The sequence below is a fragment of the Penicillium riverlandense genome, assembly GCF_028828495.1.
Source record: "Penicillium riverlandense strain IBT 135883 chromosome Unknown utg000001l_segment0_segment0, whole genome shotgun sequence".
Classification (NCBI taxonomy): domain Eukaryota; kingdom Fungi; phylum Ascomycota; class Eurotiomycetes; order Eurotiales; family Aspergillaceae; genus Penicillium; species Penicillium riverlandense.
In genome coordinates this window covers 821717-837513 of record NW_026643194.1, presented here as the reverse complement: position 1 = coordinate 837513, position 15797 = coordinate 821717, and the positions used below count along the sequence as shown (strand labels likewise).

The window sequence follows — 15797 nt, the reverse complement described above, 5'->3', positions numbered from 1 at the left end:
GATTACGTACCGGGCAAGATTTTCACTGGCTGGGACTCCGGATCCACCAGACACAACGGCGATCTCCAACTTAGTATTTGGAGTAACTAACTAATCCCTACTATGTATACATTCTTCACATGGCCGCAAAGAAAAATTCAAAGCTGCGCGCTGGGATCGAACAATGACAAATCCTCTTCCAAAAGACCCATCATGTACTGATTCCCCCAGAACCAATTGCCCAGCTGTGCAGTCTGCGACATCTCCGCCGCAACACTAGAATCGGGATTCTCTGCAACAGCAAGCCCTGCTTCCTGTTGTTGGAATTGCGCTTCCGTGAATCCAGAAATAGACCCGATATCAGGCGGAGGCAGGGGACCCTGCGGCGCCGTCATCGAGCTGCTGACCGGTGCTAGGCCCAGTGCGCCAAGGTAGAGATCGAACTCATGGCCGACAGACGCTAAACTCTCGTCTTCACCTGCCTGGCTCTGGGCTTTAGCCTCGAGATAGAGTCGCGCGACGGTGCTGAGAACCTGGCAGAGACGGTGAAGCTGGTCGATGGCCTCGGAGAACGAGCAGAGAGGGCGGAGGGACGAGACGAAGTCTTCTAGCCGGGTCAGGTCTGAGCTGAAGGAGGTTGCGATGACGTGGCAGAAGATGACAATGAAGGGGACGAAGGGAGCGTGGAAGATTGCCCTGTTGGGTAAGGTGGGTGAGGTGATGAAGATGGTATACTGGATTGAGAGATCTTACCAATGCATGTATGAGCATTTGATGAATTCATCGCACTCCTTCAACGTAGTCATACAAGCCTGATGGCTCTCCAGCGCCGCGCGAGCTGTCTTGACACACTCTGGTATGAATGTAGAGCCAGACCCCGCCGGTGGGGGAATGGCTCTGTATATCAGTGTCATGATAGAGAGACGGCTAACCTCGTCCGAACGCAGGTAGATCATATCAATTTCAGAGAGTTGATAGTCAATGGATAGGAGTCTCTGGGAATCTATATTAGTTGGATTCCATTCCGACATGACAGGATCATATACCTCAAACGGCTCCATCACCGTTGACTGCATCTCAGAAGCTAAACGGTTCGCATGCGATACTCGTTCGCTCTCTGGTTGGTTCAATGCCGCAGGACTGTACACGAGCTCGTAAATCTTGCCTTGAACGATGGCGGTCTTGACCCACAGCGTACAGACAGTTTTCCATGGCTCCGGATTGTCGAAATGGTCGAAAGTCATGGGGAGCGAGATATCCCAGTCCTGGAGAGTGGATGCCCGACCCAAGCGCAATGAAAGTGCTTTGATAATGACATAGATAGTCCAAAAAAGACACTGCTTCTCTCTCTGAACCGGAGGGCTATCATGTTCCATGGATGACGCTCGATGGTACCCTAGTGTTTGGCATAGATTCGCAGCAGTTGTTGCCATGGTCCATCCGACAGAGGGCTTGGAGATTTCTATTGAATGCATGGCCTGTATTTGTTAGCAACGAATGACTGCGTGTGTTTTCTTTTTTCGGGGTGAAGCTCGTACCCCAATAGCCAACGCCATGATTGACTCCTTGGTGGCAGGCATCAGCATATTTAGACCTGCTAGTGCTGCTTCCAGATTCCCGCGACACATCCGATAATAATGCAGGTATTCATCCCTTGTGGTATCATTCTGCTCCATAAATCCGAACTCGAGGAAGATGCTGTAGAGGCACATATTTGTCACGATAAATGCCGAGTCTGAGTAGTCGTCTGTGCAAAAATATACTTCACGACACTTGTCTATGAAATAGTCCACGGTGATGTAGGGACAGAAGCCTGCAAAGAAAGATGGGGGCTTCTCTGCTAATAGTCAGCACTGCAAACTGTTTATTTTCGAGTCTACTTACCCTTGACATTCCTCAACAGTGTTAGCACGGCGGGAAGGGGCGGCATCTCCAAATCCCGGATGTCACAACTGGCAGCACCCAGACGGGTAATGTTGCCTGGAAACTGCCCACCTTGCGCATCCGCCTTCCGTCGTTGATTCTGGATTCCGACAATCTGCTTCAGTGACGACAGTGCATCCGTAATCTTAGGGCTCGACCCAATCTGTGGGCCACTGTGTGACACCGCAGACTCCAGGAATTCGCTCGCATAGGCTGAATGCGCCGCGAGCGATGAATTACCCTCAAATGCTTGCTCATTGTCATGCTGGTCAATTGCGGGATTGCTTCTGAGATGTCGATGTCTTTGACGTGCAGGGAAAGATTGCGATCGAGTCTGTGGGTGAGTTGCCGCTTGTGATGAGGGAGACAAGTAGGCCGCTGGATTTTCTGTTCTCAGGGATCGGGTCTGAGCTGTTAGCAGTTCACGAAGAGTACTGTCGATCGTGCCCAGACGTTCCTCGATGAGATCTATCTTTTTCTCACTAGGAAGATAGGTTAGTATGAGAATTGTTGGTAGTCGAAACATATACCCACTACTGGCTGGAGATCAATACCCGCCGCCGGGGCTCTTGCGTCTTCTGGCCCTCGCCTGTAGATCGACAGACAATACGGGAACTGCGACAGTTCGAGCATGGCGAACGCTTATCGCATCGAATCTGAGGCTAGTCAGTGGGCTGCTCCAGCGTCAGACGGAAAGGGGCGCCTTACCTTTCGTTGACGACATTGGTCACACTAGATATAAAAGAGACAGATTATCAGCAACAGACACACTTTTTCCCATTAAACATTTTAGCCCGGCCCTCTGGCGCCGAAACAACCCATGCTAGCTGGCGGTGGAGTACGTACAGCACGCCGATTGAGACCCGACGCCTCGTCACGTTCGGAGTCCTCGGGCGCCATTTCTGACGCGAAGGACCTAACCGAGAAAATCTAAGGGCGCTTTGGGCCGATTTGAAACAATGGCGGGTAGGGGCGATGATGTGAGGATCAAGATGGTTGGCAGTCTCGGAATCCGCGGGATCCGGCATGGGCCGAGAACGACCGGCCAATAGATTAGTGAACACTCTCGATATCTAGTTATGGGCCAAGGCCCGTGGTATACATATGGGGAGTCAACCTTGCCGGACTTCACGCATCTATGCTATAGGTATAGTAAGGTAGGTTATTGGACACTACGATTCACTTATCCTCCTGCATACCAACGGTGTCTACCGCGGGAAACCGGGCAGATAGCCGGGTTCATTTCTGCTTATCAAGCAAAAGGGAGGAGATAAGGCTCTTTCCCCGGATATTTAATGGAATGGAATGCAATGCACGCACGACCGTTGGATCGACAACATCATGGCAGCTCCCGTGGACTTGTCGCACCACTTTTCCTTCATCTCGAAGAATCGTAATGCCAGTGCTGTCAAGGACTTTTACAAGTACTTTGCCATCCCTGGCATCGTCAATTTCGCCGCCGGTGAGTTTTGGCACCAGTCTCTGTACACCTTGGCCAATCCCTCATCAATCACGCAGGCCAACCACACCCGTCCTACTTCCCCTATGACACCCTAGAAGCCAATGTCGCTCTGCCCCAGCGATTCAACGTCCCCAATACCAACAATGTTGCCCCCAAGCCGGCCTCCGCCCGTGTAACAGTGCCCAAGGAAAGCCGCACGGCCGACCTCCAGCGGCGCATTGATCTGGCCACGGCCCTGCAGTACGGACTCGCTGAAGGCTACCCGCCCGTCCACTCCTTTATCCGCCAGTTCACGCGCGACCACCTCCATCCCAATGTCCCCTATGCGGGCGGCCCGGAGATTATCATGACCTGCGGGTCCACTGATGGTCTGGCCAAGGTGATCGAGCTGTTTATCAATGCCTGGAACCCTGATCGCGACTGGATCCAGCAGCGGGAGGGCCTGTTGTGCGAGGAATTCACCTATATGAATGCCATCCAGACGGCTAGACCGAAGGGGATCAATATAGTCGGCGTGGCCATGGATGGCCAGGGCTTGCGTGTTACAGGTAAAGGTGGTCTGGAAGATGTGCTGGAGAACTGGGATTTCCGGCGTGGTCGACGACCGCACTTGCTGTATACCATTGCGTGAGTCTTCTTCCCAAAAGAGACTGGACCGAATTGATTTTTGACATCCGGCACAGAGTCGGGCAGAATCCTACGGGAGGGACGCTATCGGTCGAGCGCAAAAAGCAGGTCTACGCTGTCTGTCAGAAATACGACGTGATCATCGTCGAGGACGAGCCGTACTGGAACTTGCAGTTCCCATCAGCGTACGAGCTGTCGACTCGCTACCGCGGTCCATCCTCGGAGCCGTCCTTGTACACCCAAAACTACAACGCGCAAGGCAAATCATCCGGCTACGCTTTTCTAGACTCGCTGGTCCCGTCGTATCTGTCTATGGACACCGAGGGCCGTGTTGTGCGCCTAGATACCTTCTCCAAGACCATCGCACCGGGCAGTCGGCTGGGCTGGATGACTGCACAGCCTGGTGTTATCGAGCGTGTGACTCGAATCACAGAAGTCTCGACGCAGCAGCCCTCCGGTTTCGTGCAGTCTCTGATCGCGGAAGTGCTGATTGGCCCTCAGCCTGATGAACCCGTCTCTGCCAAGAAGGGTGCACAGGGCTGGCAAATGGATGGCTGGGTGCGCTGGCTAGAGGGTCTGCGCAGCAGCTACGAGGAGCGCATGCAAGCCATGTGCACGATTCTTGAAGAGAGCAAATATCTCCTCAACGAGAGCACAGCTGCCTCCGACGATTCCGTCAATGAGTGGGAGGTAGTCGACCGGACGCAAATGTTCGACTTTGTCTGGCCGATGGGCGGCATGTTCCTCTGGCTCGAGGCATGTTTCGACACGCACCCCTTGCGATCCAAGCATAGCTCGGAAAGGCTGTCCAAGGCGTTCTGGATACATCTGACGAAAATCCCACAGCCGTGCCTGGTCGGCCCAGGGAGTATGTTTGCTGCGACTCCGAAGTCGACTGAACAAGCACACAGGTACTTCCGGTTGGCATTTGCGCCCATGGAAGCCAACGAGGTCTCGGATGTCACGAACAGACTGGTCGAGGGATTCCGGTCGTTCTGGCAGCGCAAGAATCTCGATGGTTTGGATGATGGCCCCGGTAGCGATATGGGGGTAGCTGTGCAATCTGGTTCTACAGCGAATCTCTTTGGAATGGGCTGTTAATGTTCATCTCCAGTGTATATAGTGGGTTTAATTGGACATAGGTTTTCTAGTAATTAGTGTTCTCAGTAGACAATCGTACCAAACTCGCAGCAAGAGTTTATCCAGAGAAAGAATCGATAGTTCAGCATCTTGTATCGAGCACGACTGATGCCTTGATGCCTGACCATCCGTTAAACGTGGGGTGTTTTTTTATCGACTCAAAACTTCTCCCCATCCTAACCCACCCGGCAGGGCCGAATCATGTCACAGCTCGAAGCCCTGCAGAATCAGGATCTCGCCGAAGAAATCGATGCCATCAATGCCATCTACGAGCCCGACACCGTAACCGTGAGCCACACCGCGACGACCGCCGCAACGAACCACACCATTGTTGACCTGGGGAATGCCGGATCCCCGGATGACGACCATGCACACACCGCAACCGTAATACTCCAGATCCCCGGCCAGCCGCATCTTTCATTTGTGCTTGGTTTCTCGGCTTCATACCCCGAGACCCGGCCTGTCGTGCTGGGGACGGCGTCCACCGCGGCGCGTGGTGAAGGGAAGATCGCGGTCGTTGTGTTGGAGGATATTGTGCAGCGGACATGGCAGCCTGGAGCAGTCTGTCTGTTTGATGTAATCAGCGAGGCGACGGAGAGGTTTCCGGACTTGAATATTGGTGGAAGCAAAGACGACGGAGCCGGAGATGCAATAGCAGCAGATGAACCAGCGTCGGCTCAAACTACTACAACCGGTGAATCAGCAACGACGATACCCACTGAAGCGTTCGCCACGCTGTCCCTACGAGATACATTCGGGCTCGACAGCCCACCAGCCTGGATCCTGTCCGACGTGGTGACAGAGAAGAAATCCGTGTTTTTGGGTCGCGCTGCCCGCGTCGAGAGTCTAGAGCAGGCGCAGGCGTTTCTAGATCATCTCACCGCGACAGACCGAAAAGTCGCTGCGGCAACGCACAACATCAGTGCCTGGCGCATCCGGCATAAGAAAGCTGGTGCTCCGAACGGGGAATCGGAGACCGTTGTCCAGGACTATGATGATGATGGGGAGACGGCTGCTGGTGGTCGTTTACTTCATGTCATGCAGTTGATGGATGTATGGAATGTGGTCGTGGTTGTCACGCGGTGGTATGGCGGGATTCATCTTGGACCGGCGAGGTTCCGCTTGATCAATGATGTGGGTCGTGATGCCCTGGTGAAGGCTGGCTTCACTAAGGAAGATAATGCCCCAGCGGGAAGTGCCGAGAAGAGCAAGAAGAAGAGCAAGAAGTGAGAGGACTATCAAGAGAGATTTGATCAGATACAACTATACGCGTGATCCGGTTCAGTCATGCCTTGAGGGTCGTACGACCCCCAAACAGACGACGGACCTGGATCCTCTCATTGATACTGTTGTTGAAATTCGCGCACAGTCATGCGCCATTTCCCAAGGCACCGAACAGCTCCGTCCTGTGCATCCAGCTCGGAGTGATAGCTCATCTCCGCCAGTCTATCCACTGTCGACGCTTGTATCGAAACAGTTATTCCCATGCGAAGGGCAGATTCGGTAACTCCTGCGCTCTGGACAATTTGGAATTGTGATGATCAGACCATCAAAGTGTTGGCGTTTTCGAAGCGTTTGCGCCTCCCGTCTCATCTCAGAACAACGCGGACTTTGCCCGTACCATGGCTTCCTGTGGTCCAGCAGCATGCGCACAGGGTTCGAGGGCAGATCGAGCAGCTCCGTCGTTTCGTGTTGAGGCCGCGAACCACGCGGTTATTTGTCATAGCTGTCAGAACATTGAATGATCGACTCCGAGAAGCCAAGCCTGCCACGAGATTGCAGGGCATACATAGTATCCTAGCACCCTCGCGGCGATGATCCTTTGATCGGGGTGGATCGCGGATCTGGGAGACTTGTCATTGTTTATCTGAAACGAGCCGATGGACAAACCGGTTGAGATTGGTTTGGATGCGGAACCCTGGGTGGCTTTGTGGATATGTATTTTATTTTGTAGATACTCATAATTCCTGACAGCTATTCTATACTATTTTATAGGGTCTATGGAATGATTTCTGCGTGAAATATTATCTGAAGCTCCGACCAGACCCTGTTTCAGCCAAAGTCTTGTTTCTGGAGAATAAGTACCACATACTGCATGCTAAGGCAAATGCTGCGACACATCCATTGCATGGACATGCCAATCAGGGCCATAGATCGATCACCTCCTAGCAGCCAGAATAATGTCTCATGCAGCACCTCCGCAAGCACTGATTCGCCCGCGACCCGCCAACGATCAGGCTGGGCGCTAAAAAAAACCTCCTCTACGGCCAATCCCGCCGGTCGGCAGGCCAAGAGTAGAGTGTGTCTGGAACGACAGCCGCATGGTGTGACACGGGTGGTCTTAGGCGTAGGGGTTTGTCCGTGCGGACTGGATACCTCTCCCCATGATTGTTCGGATCAGAAGGTGAAACAGCCCATCTTCTTGGTTTTCTCGAAGTTGATGACATCGACCACCCCCCACCGCACAGAACGGCGGTGTCGTGATCGTCGCGAGACGTGCATATACCGGAAATCAGCCGACGCGTCTCTAATTAATTGACTGGAATGCACAGACAGGGACGGGCTGCTCCATTCGGGTTTGAGGATCAGGGGAGGAGAGTCTCGGGCTGCGACGTGAGAGTGTACAGGTCCGATGTAGATATAAAGCCCTGGAAACGCCCTTTCTCTTTCTTACTCTCGCCAGGTGCATTCCGATCTTCTTTCCTTTCTTCTTCTTTTTTCCTCTTCTTGAACAGGCCAGTTCCTGTGTTCCTTTCTCTTCTGATTCGACTTGGTGGTCGTTGCCTGCGTAAACGCCCGCGCCACGCCACCAAAACGCTGAGCAGGGTTTGTTTAAAACAACCCTGTCTGTCTGTCAATAACAAAGGTATTGTCTTCTCTTGTGGTGGCGTGTATTATTATGCTGTCTATTGTACCTCTTTGTGGTGAATGTCCGCCCATTGTCTCGTCGCATCCAAGCCGACACAATAAAGGCCCATTCATGCCTGGGCCTATATCTACATGCCCCCCTGTCTGATCTTGTTTCCCCATTACCCATGCTCCTCTTCTCGTCCCGGGCTAACATACCGGCGCAGGAAGCCTTCACTCATTTACCCAGCTACCGACCGCCACTTATTGATTGATTCCGTTTCGTCTGGCACGAATCGGGTCTGTTTGTCTTTTCTGCTACCAGTCCTATCATCTCTGTCTTCATCATGATGTTAGTCAAGTCTGGCCTTCTGGCTACCATGCTGGCTGCTTCGGCCGCCAACGCCCATATGATCATGAGCAACCCCGTCCCCTACAGCAAGGACTCACTCAACAACTCGCCGCTGGCGGCAGATGGTAGCGATTTCCCTTGCAAGCTGCGCGCCGATGCCTGGGAAGTCACCACGCAGAATATCATGCCCATCGGCGAGTCTCAGAAGCTGGCCTTCATCGGCAGCGCCACCCACGGCGGCGGCTCGTGCCAAATCAGTCTGACCACCGACCTGCAACCCACCAAGACTTCTTCGTGGAAGGTCATCAAGTCCTTCGAAGGCGGATGCCCAGCCAACGATACCGGCAATCTCTCTGGCGGAGCGACCATGGTTGATCCATACCACTTCGAATTCGCCATCCCCGAGGGCATCGAGACGGGCAAGTACACCCTGGCCTGGACCTGGTTCAATCGTATCGGCAACCGCGAGATGTACATGAACTGCGCACCTGTCACCGTCACCAGCGGCTCTTCGAAGCGCGACACCGAAATGGTTGAGAAGCGTTCCACCAGCTTCCCTCCCATGTTCGTCGCTAACATCAACGGCTGCACCACCACAGAAGGCATCGACATCCGCTTCCCCGATCCCGGCGACGTGATCTCGTATGATGGTGCGCCGGCAAATCTTCAGCCCAAGGGCGAGGCTGCCTGCAGCGGTACTCCGACCTTCGGTGGCTCTGGAGACACAGCCTCTGGCTCTGATGCCAGCTCTGGTTCTTCCGGTCCCTCTGGCTCGTCCGGCTCTTCGTCTGCCGGAGCTGCCGCTCCCTCAGCCACATCCTCGAGCACTCCCTCGGCAGCGTCCCCCGAGCCCAACCCCCCAACTGCCTCCGAGCCAACTTCCTCGTCCGCCTCGGCTGCCCCAGCTCCATCTTCCTCTGACAGCGCCGGTCCCAGCTCGGGCTCGGGCTCCAGCTCGGGTACTCTGAGCGGCTCCTGCAGTTCCGAAGGCGAGTGGAACTGCATTGACGGTAGTTCCTTCCAGCGCTGTGCGAGTGGCCAGTGGTCCGCCGTTATGCCAGTGGCACCAGGCACGGAGTGCGCCGCGGGTCAAAGCACGGATCTATCCATCACGGCCACCAAGAAGGCGCGTTCGATAATGCGCTTCCGCAAACGTGCCGCTACTCTCGAGTACCACGCGTAAAGTCTTCAAAGCTCACGGGATCCGCTGGCCTCGGATGGTGACAGTCATTGATTCATCGGGTCTTCTTTTCCCCTTCGTTTCCTTTCGTTTCTGCTCCTCGAGGACAGACCCTGTTTCTTTTATTCGATGCATCATTTCCTTTTTTCCTTTTCTTTTCCATGTACATTTAGGATATGAGAGCTAGGTAGGGGCTTAGGATTTCTCACGAATCTGGATGAATTCATTTCTTCAACTTAGCTGTTGTCAGTGTAATCGAGGTGTGGATGATAAATTACATAGTAGAAGATAGTGTCAGCCAAAGAATGCATTCGAAAAGTGCCAGAGGCTGGAATGGTTGAGGTGTAGACAGACAAAAGAAAATCAGGCAGCCCTAGCTGCAGTTCGTATGGAGTCACGTGCTCATTGGCAACCTAGCCCTAATGTCCTGAATATGGACTAGCGTGTTTCCCACTGGTGGGCCGTGCACGCCCACAGAGCGAAGAAAGAAAATGCACCAAGTTTGTGCCCGTTCGATCTTTAACCTCACCTTCGACACCCACCCACCTTCACCCAGCAACAATGGCCTCGCGTCCGACCGTTTCGATCGCCACCGCTGAGGGCAAGCCCTCCGGGGCCAGCCACCCCCTGCCCTCTGTCTTCTCCGCGCCCATCCGCCCGGATATTGTCCAGTATGGCACGCCAATCTACAATTCGAGATTTGAGGAGGGAAAATACTAACAGTCTCTACAGGCAGGTGCACACCGGTATGGCCAAGAACAAGCGCCAGCCCTACGCTGTGAGCGAGAAGGCTGGTGAACAGACCTCTGCTGAGTCCTGGGGTACCGGTACGTTTTTGGGAGGCCGAAGATGAAGAAAGAAACTTCGATGAAGCAGGACTGACTCGTGGATCATAGGCCGTGCTGTCGCTCGTATCCCCCGTGTCTCTGGTGGTGGTACTCACCGTGCCGGTCAGGCTGCCTTCGGTAACCAGTGCCGCTCTGGTCGTATGTTCGCTCCCACCAAGGTCTGGCGCAAGTGGCACCAGAAGGTCAACCTCAACCAGAAGCGTTTCGCTACTGCTTCTGCCCTGGCTGCCTCCTCCGTTCCCGCCCTCCTGTTCGCCCGCGGTCACCGTGTCGCCACCGTCCCCGAGGTTCCCCTCGTCGTGGACTCCAAGGCCGCCGCCATCACCAAGACCAAGGCCGCCATTGCTCTGCTCCAGGCCCTGGGTGCCGGCTCTGAGCTCGTCAAGGTCCAGAAGTCCCGCAAGATGCGCGCTGGTAAGGGTAAGCTGCGTAACCGTCGCTTCCGCCAGCGCCGCGGTCCCCTGGTCGTCTACAACCCGGAGACCGACGGCACCGACCTCGTCCGTGCCTTCCGCAACATCCCCGGTGTTGAGACCTCGCCCGTCTTCTCTCTCAACCTCCTCCAGCTCGCCCCCGGTGGCCACCTCGGCCGCTTCATCGTCTGGACCTCCTCCGCCTTCGAGGCCCTCGACAAGGTCTACGGCACCACCACCGACGCCTCGGCCCTCAAGCGCGACTACCTCCTGCCATCTAACCTGGTTGCCAACGCCGACCTGTCCCGTCTCATCAACTCCTCTGAAATCCAGTCCGTTGTCCGCGCTCCCAAGGGCGAGGCCCGCACCAAGCGTGTCAACGTCCAGAAGAAGAACCCGCTCCGCAACAAGCAGGTCATGCTGCGTCTCAACCCCTACGCCGCTGCTTACTCCAAGCAGAAGCTCGGCCAGACCGGTGTTGAGACCGGCAAGCCCGAGCGTGCTGGCAAGGCTTTCTTCAAGACTCTGGATGAGGAGTAAATCTTTTTTTTTCTTCGGTTTGACTTGACGTGCTGAATTGAATGGTTGGAAAAAGGTTGATGAATAGTCTCAACGCATAAAATGAATCAAAGTCTTTTTTTGCATAACCGTCTGTCTCTATGAGCATAGGAGTATAATCGACATCGTATCGTAGCAATTGGATTTGGCAATGAGCTAGATGAGATATAATTGTATCGAAATGTTGATTGCCTGTATTGCTAATGTCCTTTGCATTTTGACATTGTTGATATGCTGTTGGTTTTGAACCAGTCGTCTCAGTTTATTGTCCACAATGAAGGCCTAACTCTCCTCCATCGATGGCGATACTGGAAGTTCTCTCACTGTAAACTTTGCTGTAGTACTCACATATTCTAGACAAGTGTGAATTGTAGCATTTTCACACACAGCAAGCGCTCTATGGGTATCGTTGGATATACGAAAGCTCCGATATAGTTTGTCTATATGTGCTATAACAGCCCGGATGCCAGAGACAAACACGGAGCATGTTTTATGAAGAAAGGAATCGAGTCTCATCAATAAAAGCAACAATAGCAGTCAACTATTCACAGTAAAAGCTCACTCGATTTAGAAACAATGCTCCCAATTTCCGCTGCGAGATTTGATTATATTCATCCACTGTGCACAGTAGGCGAAGAAACTAAATTCGTCTCTGTCCAGCAACGCCTGCACCAACACCCAAGTGACTGCGATGACATAGGACGTTAGGCGAAGATCAGAGTTCATCACTAGCTTCGACTTTAGGTATTCGAGTACGTACTGTAATGAAGTTACCATGAAAAATGACCAACGCTGTGTAGTCTTGATACCAGCTTGCATGACATACATGAACTATCGGGTGCCTACTGTACCTGCTGTAGGCGAGAAAGTATAATTATCTTCAGATCGTTGAGGTTCGGTTCCAGTAATTGTTGCACGGTGATGTTGCATTTCGATCGGAAGCTAGACGTTGGTGCCTGTAGACTACAGATCACATCGTCGGCAAATGGGCAAACTCTGAATTATCATAGGGACGATCAAAACTTTTCGCGCTGGCTGTACCACGTCACGCCTGAGGCTATAGGGACGCTGTAGGCGAACAAATGTGAAACAGAAAAAAGAAAAATCCAAGGCAGAATAAGCCTACTCAAGATGAAACACACCCATCGAGAAATAAGGGTCCGCCAAGCCGGGGTGGACTCCTGGTTCACATGTGGTTCCGGCTTTTCTCGTTTGGTGTTGGACCCTCAGTCAAATGAACTTCCATTGGATATGCTCCGAGAGCCATTGGCCCTGACAGGATCTAACAATCCCGTTGTCCTTACCAAGGGTCCGTCCCCGTCCCAGGCACCAGCCGAAGGAAAAAGCTTTGTCTCCAAGCGAGATGCACGAATAACAGACCCAGATCGCCCCGTGAAGGACGTGCGCTGCCGGTGCCAAGCCCACGCCCAGGGTCCGCGGCTGGTAGTCTCGTGTTTGCCTCTTGTCCGGCCTTGTCGGTGAGGGTTAGTCTGAACTGAATTGTAACCGGACATCCGTACGGGTCTTTTTTTAGGTTCCTTTAAGGCATTGAAAACTTGAAGCTATGATTCGATACTTTCTGCCATTATCCGAGCATGCGCGGGTGGACACCAGACTACAAAGTTACCACACCACTAGGCATTTTAAAATGTCTTTCGAGTTTATATACCACAGTGGCAACATGGATCAGAAGAGAAATAGTACACAAATAGCCGAGATCCTCAGCGGCCAACCACGCCACCAGGATGACGTTGCACGGGCGCCCTAGGAATGGATCGGAGCAGGAAAATTCTCCGATCCTGGACGGGAATCAGGGAAAAAGACAACGTGGCCAGGCGGGATCAGTCCGGGTGCGTGCCTCCTCGGCAGGATCAACCGATCGTGCAGAGAGGGGGAAGAACTCAACAACAAATGATTATTGACGGATTCAATTCGCAAAACAAACCCGTTGGGGAAGCGCCGGGATCTGCGATGATGCTTGCTATCTATAGCCCGTAAGCCTTTCGGAGATGTCTCACTCATTTGACTAGGGCTGGGTCTATGGGGCAAGGGACGGGGGACGGAGGACGGAGGAAGCCGACCTTGTTGTCAATTATTATTCCATGAAGGAGCTTTCCCTGCAAAACATCCCGAGCCGATGCAAAAGAGAGTTGCACCATCAAAAGTTTTGCGCGGCCCCGTTCAGGAACCAGGTAATGGAAGTGCATCGCCTCCACTCGCGGCCGTGCGCTTGAGCTCTTTGGGCCCGCTACTCCACATCGCGCCGCTCGTCCCGAAAGGAGGATCGGTGCCGCTAACTATTCTTGTAGTTGCGAGAACGAGGCCAACGGTGCCTGAGCAGGGGTTACATGTGTGTCGCGCTGCTAGCCCGTGGCCTCGGCAAACGTCAAACGGCCTCACCAATTCTGTTTCCGATAATAATACCCCAGCAAATCATTTAGGCTCCGTGGACGTGCACTACTATTATTTTCCCCATATGCACAGCAATCATCGGGGTTCACTCGGAAGGAATGGGGCGTTTGCGGTGGCGTGGGCCAATGGCGCGCTCGTGCCCTAACGGTGCGAGTGTCGGGTGCAAATACCAGATGCGCAGAAAGGCCGGACTCCGAGGAAAGCGGGACTTAGGATAATTGTTCTGAACCACTAGTAGGTATGCAAACAATCTGATAGATTTTTCTGAGCGGAAGAAAAGTCGTCGCCCGTTAAGGTTGCAGCGTAACCGAGAAGAGACAACGCGCAAAGGGGCTGAGCAAAAGGACGATCCTGATTGATGACGGCTTGCAGATCGGATCGCCATGCTTTGAGACCAACGATTCGACTCTGGAGCGCATCGCCGTTGAGAGGAAAAGTGAAGTGGGTGTGGTGGAGTGCAATAGGTGGCGGTCATTGGGCACAGTCCTGATGCTCAAGACAAGGGTTCCCCTGCATAGAGGATCGATGTGCTGTACAGTACTTGTGAGGGAAAGCCCAAACGTCCCTTGTCAGCTCCTGCAACGGCTAGAAGCACCATTTCTGTTGCCGAGTTCTCAAGCATTCTAGCCGGAAGTAGGCGGGATGGCAGGGGGAGGATCTTGTTTCCCATTGGCCATGTTCAGCATGAACCTCAAAATCCCCAGTCTCGGCTTAGATTCTCCATTGAGACGGCCATTCGGAATTGAAGTCTGGAGCCGCCCGAAGACACCACAGCCGAGGGAGGGTTTTGGCAGAGTTACTAAAACACGGTCGATCGTGGGAGTCCCGACAAGCGATAAGCCCTGCGGCCCCAACGCCGGACCCAGGAGGTTTTACCCAACTAGGTAACCGGACGCCCGCAAACTATTCGTGTAGCTCGGTCTAGGACCCACCGGTAAGGATATTCGCGGCCATGATTCCGAATCCAAAACAAGCTCAACACTCCGCCCCGTGGAAGGTTTGGTCTGTTTCTCCACTGGTGTTTTTCTTCAGACAGAGATGCGCTTCACCCCGACGGTGGGATCCATAATACTTACTCAATATGTCGACCCGAGATCTCGAGATTGTGCAACCCGGTTTGCGCCGGACAACAGTGTAGTATGTCGGCTGCAATATTTGTCTGACATGCGACCACTCTGTCCCTATTGTTAACACATGGTGGGTACCTGACCATTGGAGTGCCCGACCAAGCCAGTAAAACCGAGGCATGCTGCGCTCAGTGTGGGTGGGATATGCCCAGGAACCCATGCATCCTTGATCCCTGTGGAGGATTCATGATTTAATATAAGGATGTAGAACCAACCGAGCAACTAGGAACAAGGCGCATGAACCAACAACCTTTTTGCCTCCTTCTTGCCCACCCACCCCGTGCCCCGACGGTGCAGCGATGCATTAGCAAAAGGACCACGGGGGCTCCAGACAATGCCCACCCCACATCTGACCATACACGGCAATCCATTTCAATTGCCGTGGGAGAGCGGATTCTACCAAGGGAGGCTTACGCCCGCCTCCACCGGGAGCTATTTGTGATCCGTATTGAGTGCCAATCCATGTCTTGGTGCTGGGCCTCGGGAATGCCGGTATCTTCAACTGTCATAGACTGCGCAATTAGATCCACTTCCCTATGTGATCTGTCCTGTACAGTAGAACTAGAACCCGCGGGACATTGTGCTTCTCGGATGTACTGTTTTAACATCATCGGCCTCTTCCGCATCTCACGGTGGCGTCGGGAATAGGTAAGTGGATGGCGTTGGAGCCGCCTGCAGCTGCACAGCGACACGGTGAGTGGACGAAAGATGTTTCCCTTGTCCCTGCCTCTTTTTTTTTTCAGAAAAATTTTTTTTTTAAAATAAATAAAAGATTTTCACAGGCCTCCGGGGCTCGCGGGACTCGTGGAGCAGCGATGTGCTGACGGGGAGTCCAAGAAAAGTATAGATCGATTCCACTCGTCGATCGCAGTTGTCATGAGTAAAGAGTCTAAGTCACAGGCATAGTAAGCATGAGTATTCTCTGATTC

The 15797-nt window shown here is 53.3% G+C and overlaps 5 protein-coding genes across 5 annotated transcripts; 4 read left to right on the top strand and 1 right to left on the bottom strand.

Moving 5' to 3' along the window:
• Positions 1 to 137: 137 nt before the first annotated feature.
• On the bottom strand, positions 138 to 2802 carry N7474_000344 (uncharacterized protein; the record flags this gene model as incomplete). The annotated part of the gene is made up of 6 exons (XM_057191759.1): positions 138 to 675; positions 733 to 1457; positions 1518 to 1816; positions 1864 to 2384; positions 2437 to 2564; positions 2749 to 2802. The coding sequence occupies 6 exons, from the start codon at positions 2800 to 2802 to the stop codon at positions 138 to 140; spliced, it is 2265 nt and encodes a 754-aa protein (XP_057056712.1).
• Positions 2803 to 3243: 441 nt separating this feature from the next.
• Positions 3244 to 5092, top strand: N7474_000343 (putative aromatic amino acid aminotransferase; the record flags this gene model as incomplete). The annotated part of the gene is made up of 3 exons (XM_057191758.1): positions 3244 to 3364; positions 3421 to 3991; positions 4048 to 5092. 3 exons carry the CDS (start codon positions 3244 to 3246, stop codon positions 5090 to 5092), a joined length of 1737 nt encoding a protein of 578 aa, XP_057056711.1.
• A 240-nt stretch (positions 5093 to 5332) lies between these two features.
• N7474_000342 (IMPACT family protein) lies at positions 5333 to 6361 on the top strand (the record flags this gene model as incomplete). Its single annotated transcript, XM_057191757.1, has 1 exon — positions 5333 to 6361. The coding sequence occupies one exon, from the start codon at positions 5333 to 5335 to the stop codon at positions 6359 to 6361; it is 1029 nt and encodes a 342-aa protein (XP_057056710.1).
• Positions 6362 to 8325: 1964 nt separating this feature from the next.
• Positions 8326 to 9513, top strand: N7474_000341 (lytic polysaccharide monooxygenase AA11 family protein; the record flags this gene model as incomplete). Its single annotated transcript, XM_057191756.1, has 1 exon — positions 8326 to 9513. The coding sequence occupies one exon, from the start codon at positions 8326 to 8328 to the stop codon at positions 9511 to 9513; it is 1188 nt and encodes a 395-aa protein (XP_057056709.1).
• A 558-nt stretch (positions 9514 to 10071) lies between these two features.
• N7474_000340 (60S ribosomal protein uL4) lies at positions 10072 to 11311 on the top strand (the record flags this gene model as incomplete). Its single annotated transcript, XM_057191755.1, has 3 exons — positions 10072 to 10181; positions 10243 to 10337; positions 10407 to 11311. The coding sequence occupies 3 exons, from the start codon at positions 10072 to 10074 to the stop codon at positions 11309 to 11311; spliced, it is 1110 nt and encodes a 369-aa protein (XP_057056708.1).
• Positions 11312 to 15797: the final 4486 nt, after the last annotated feature.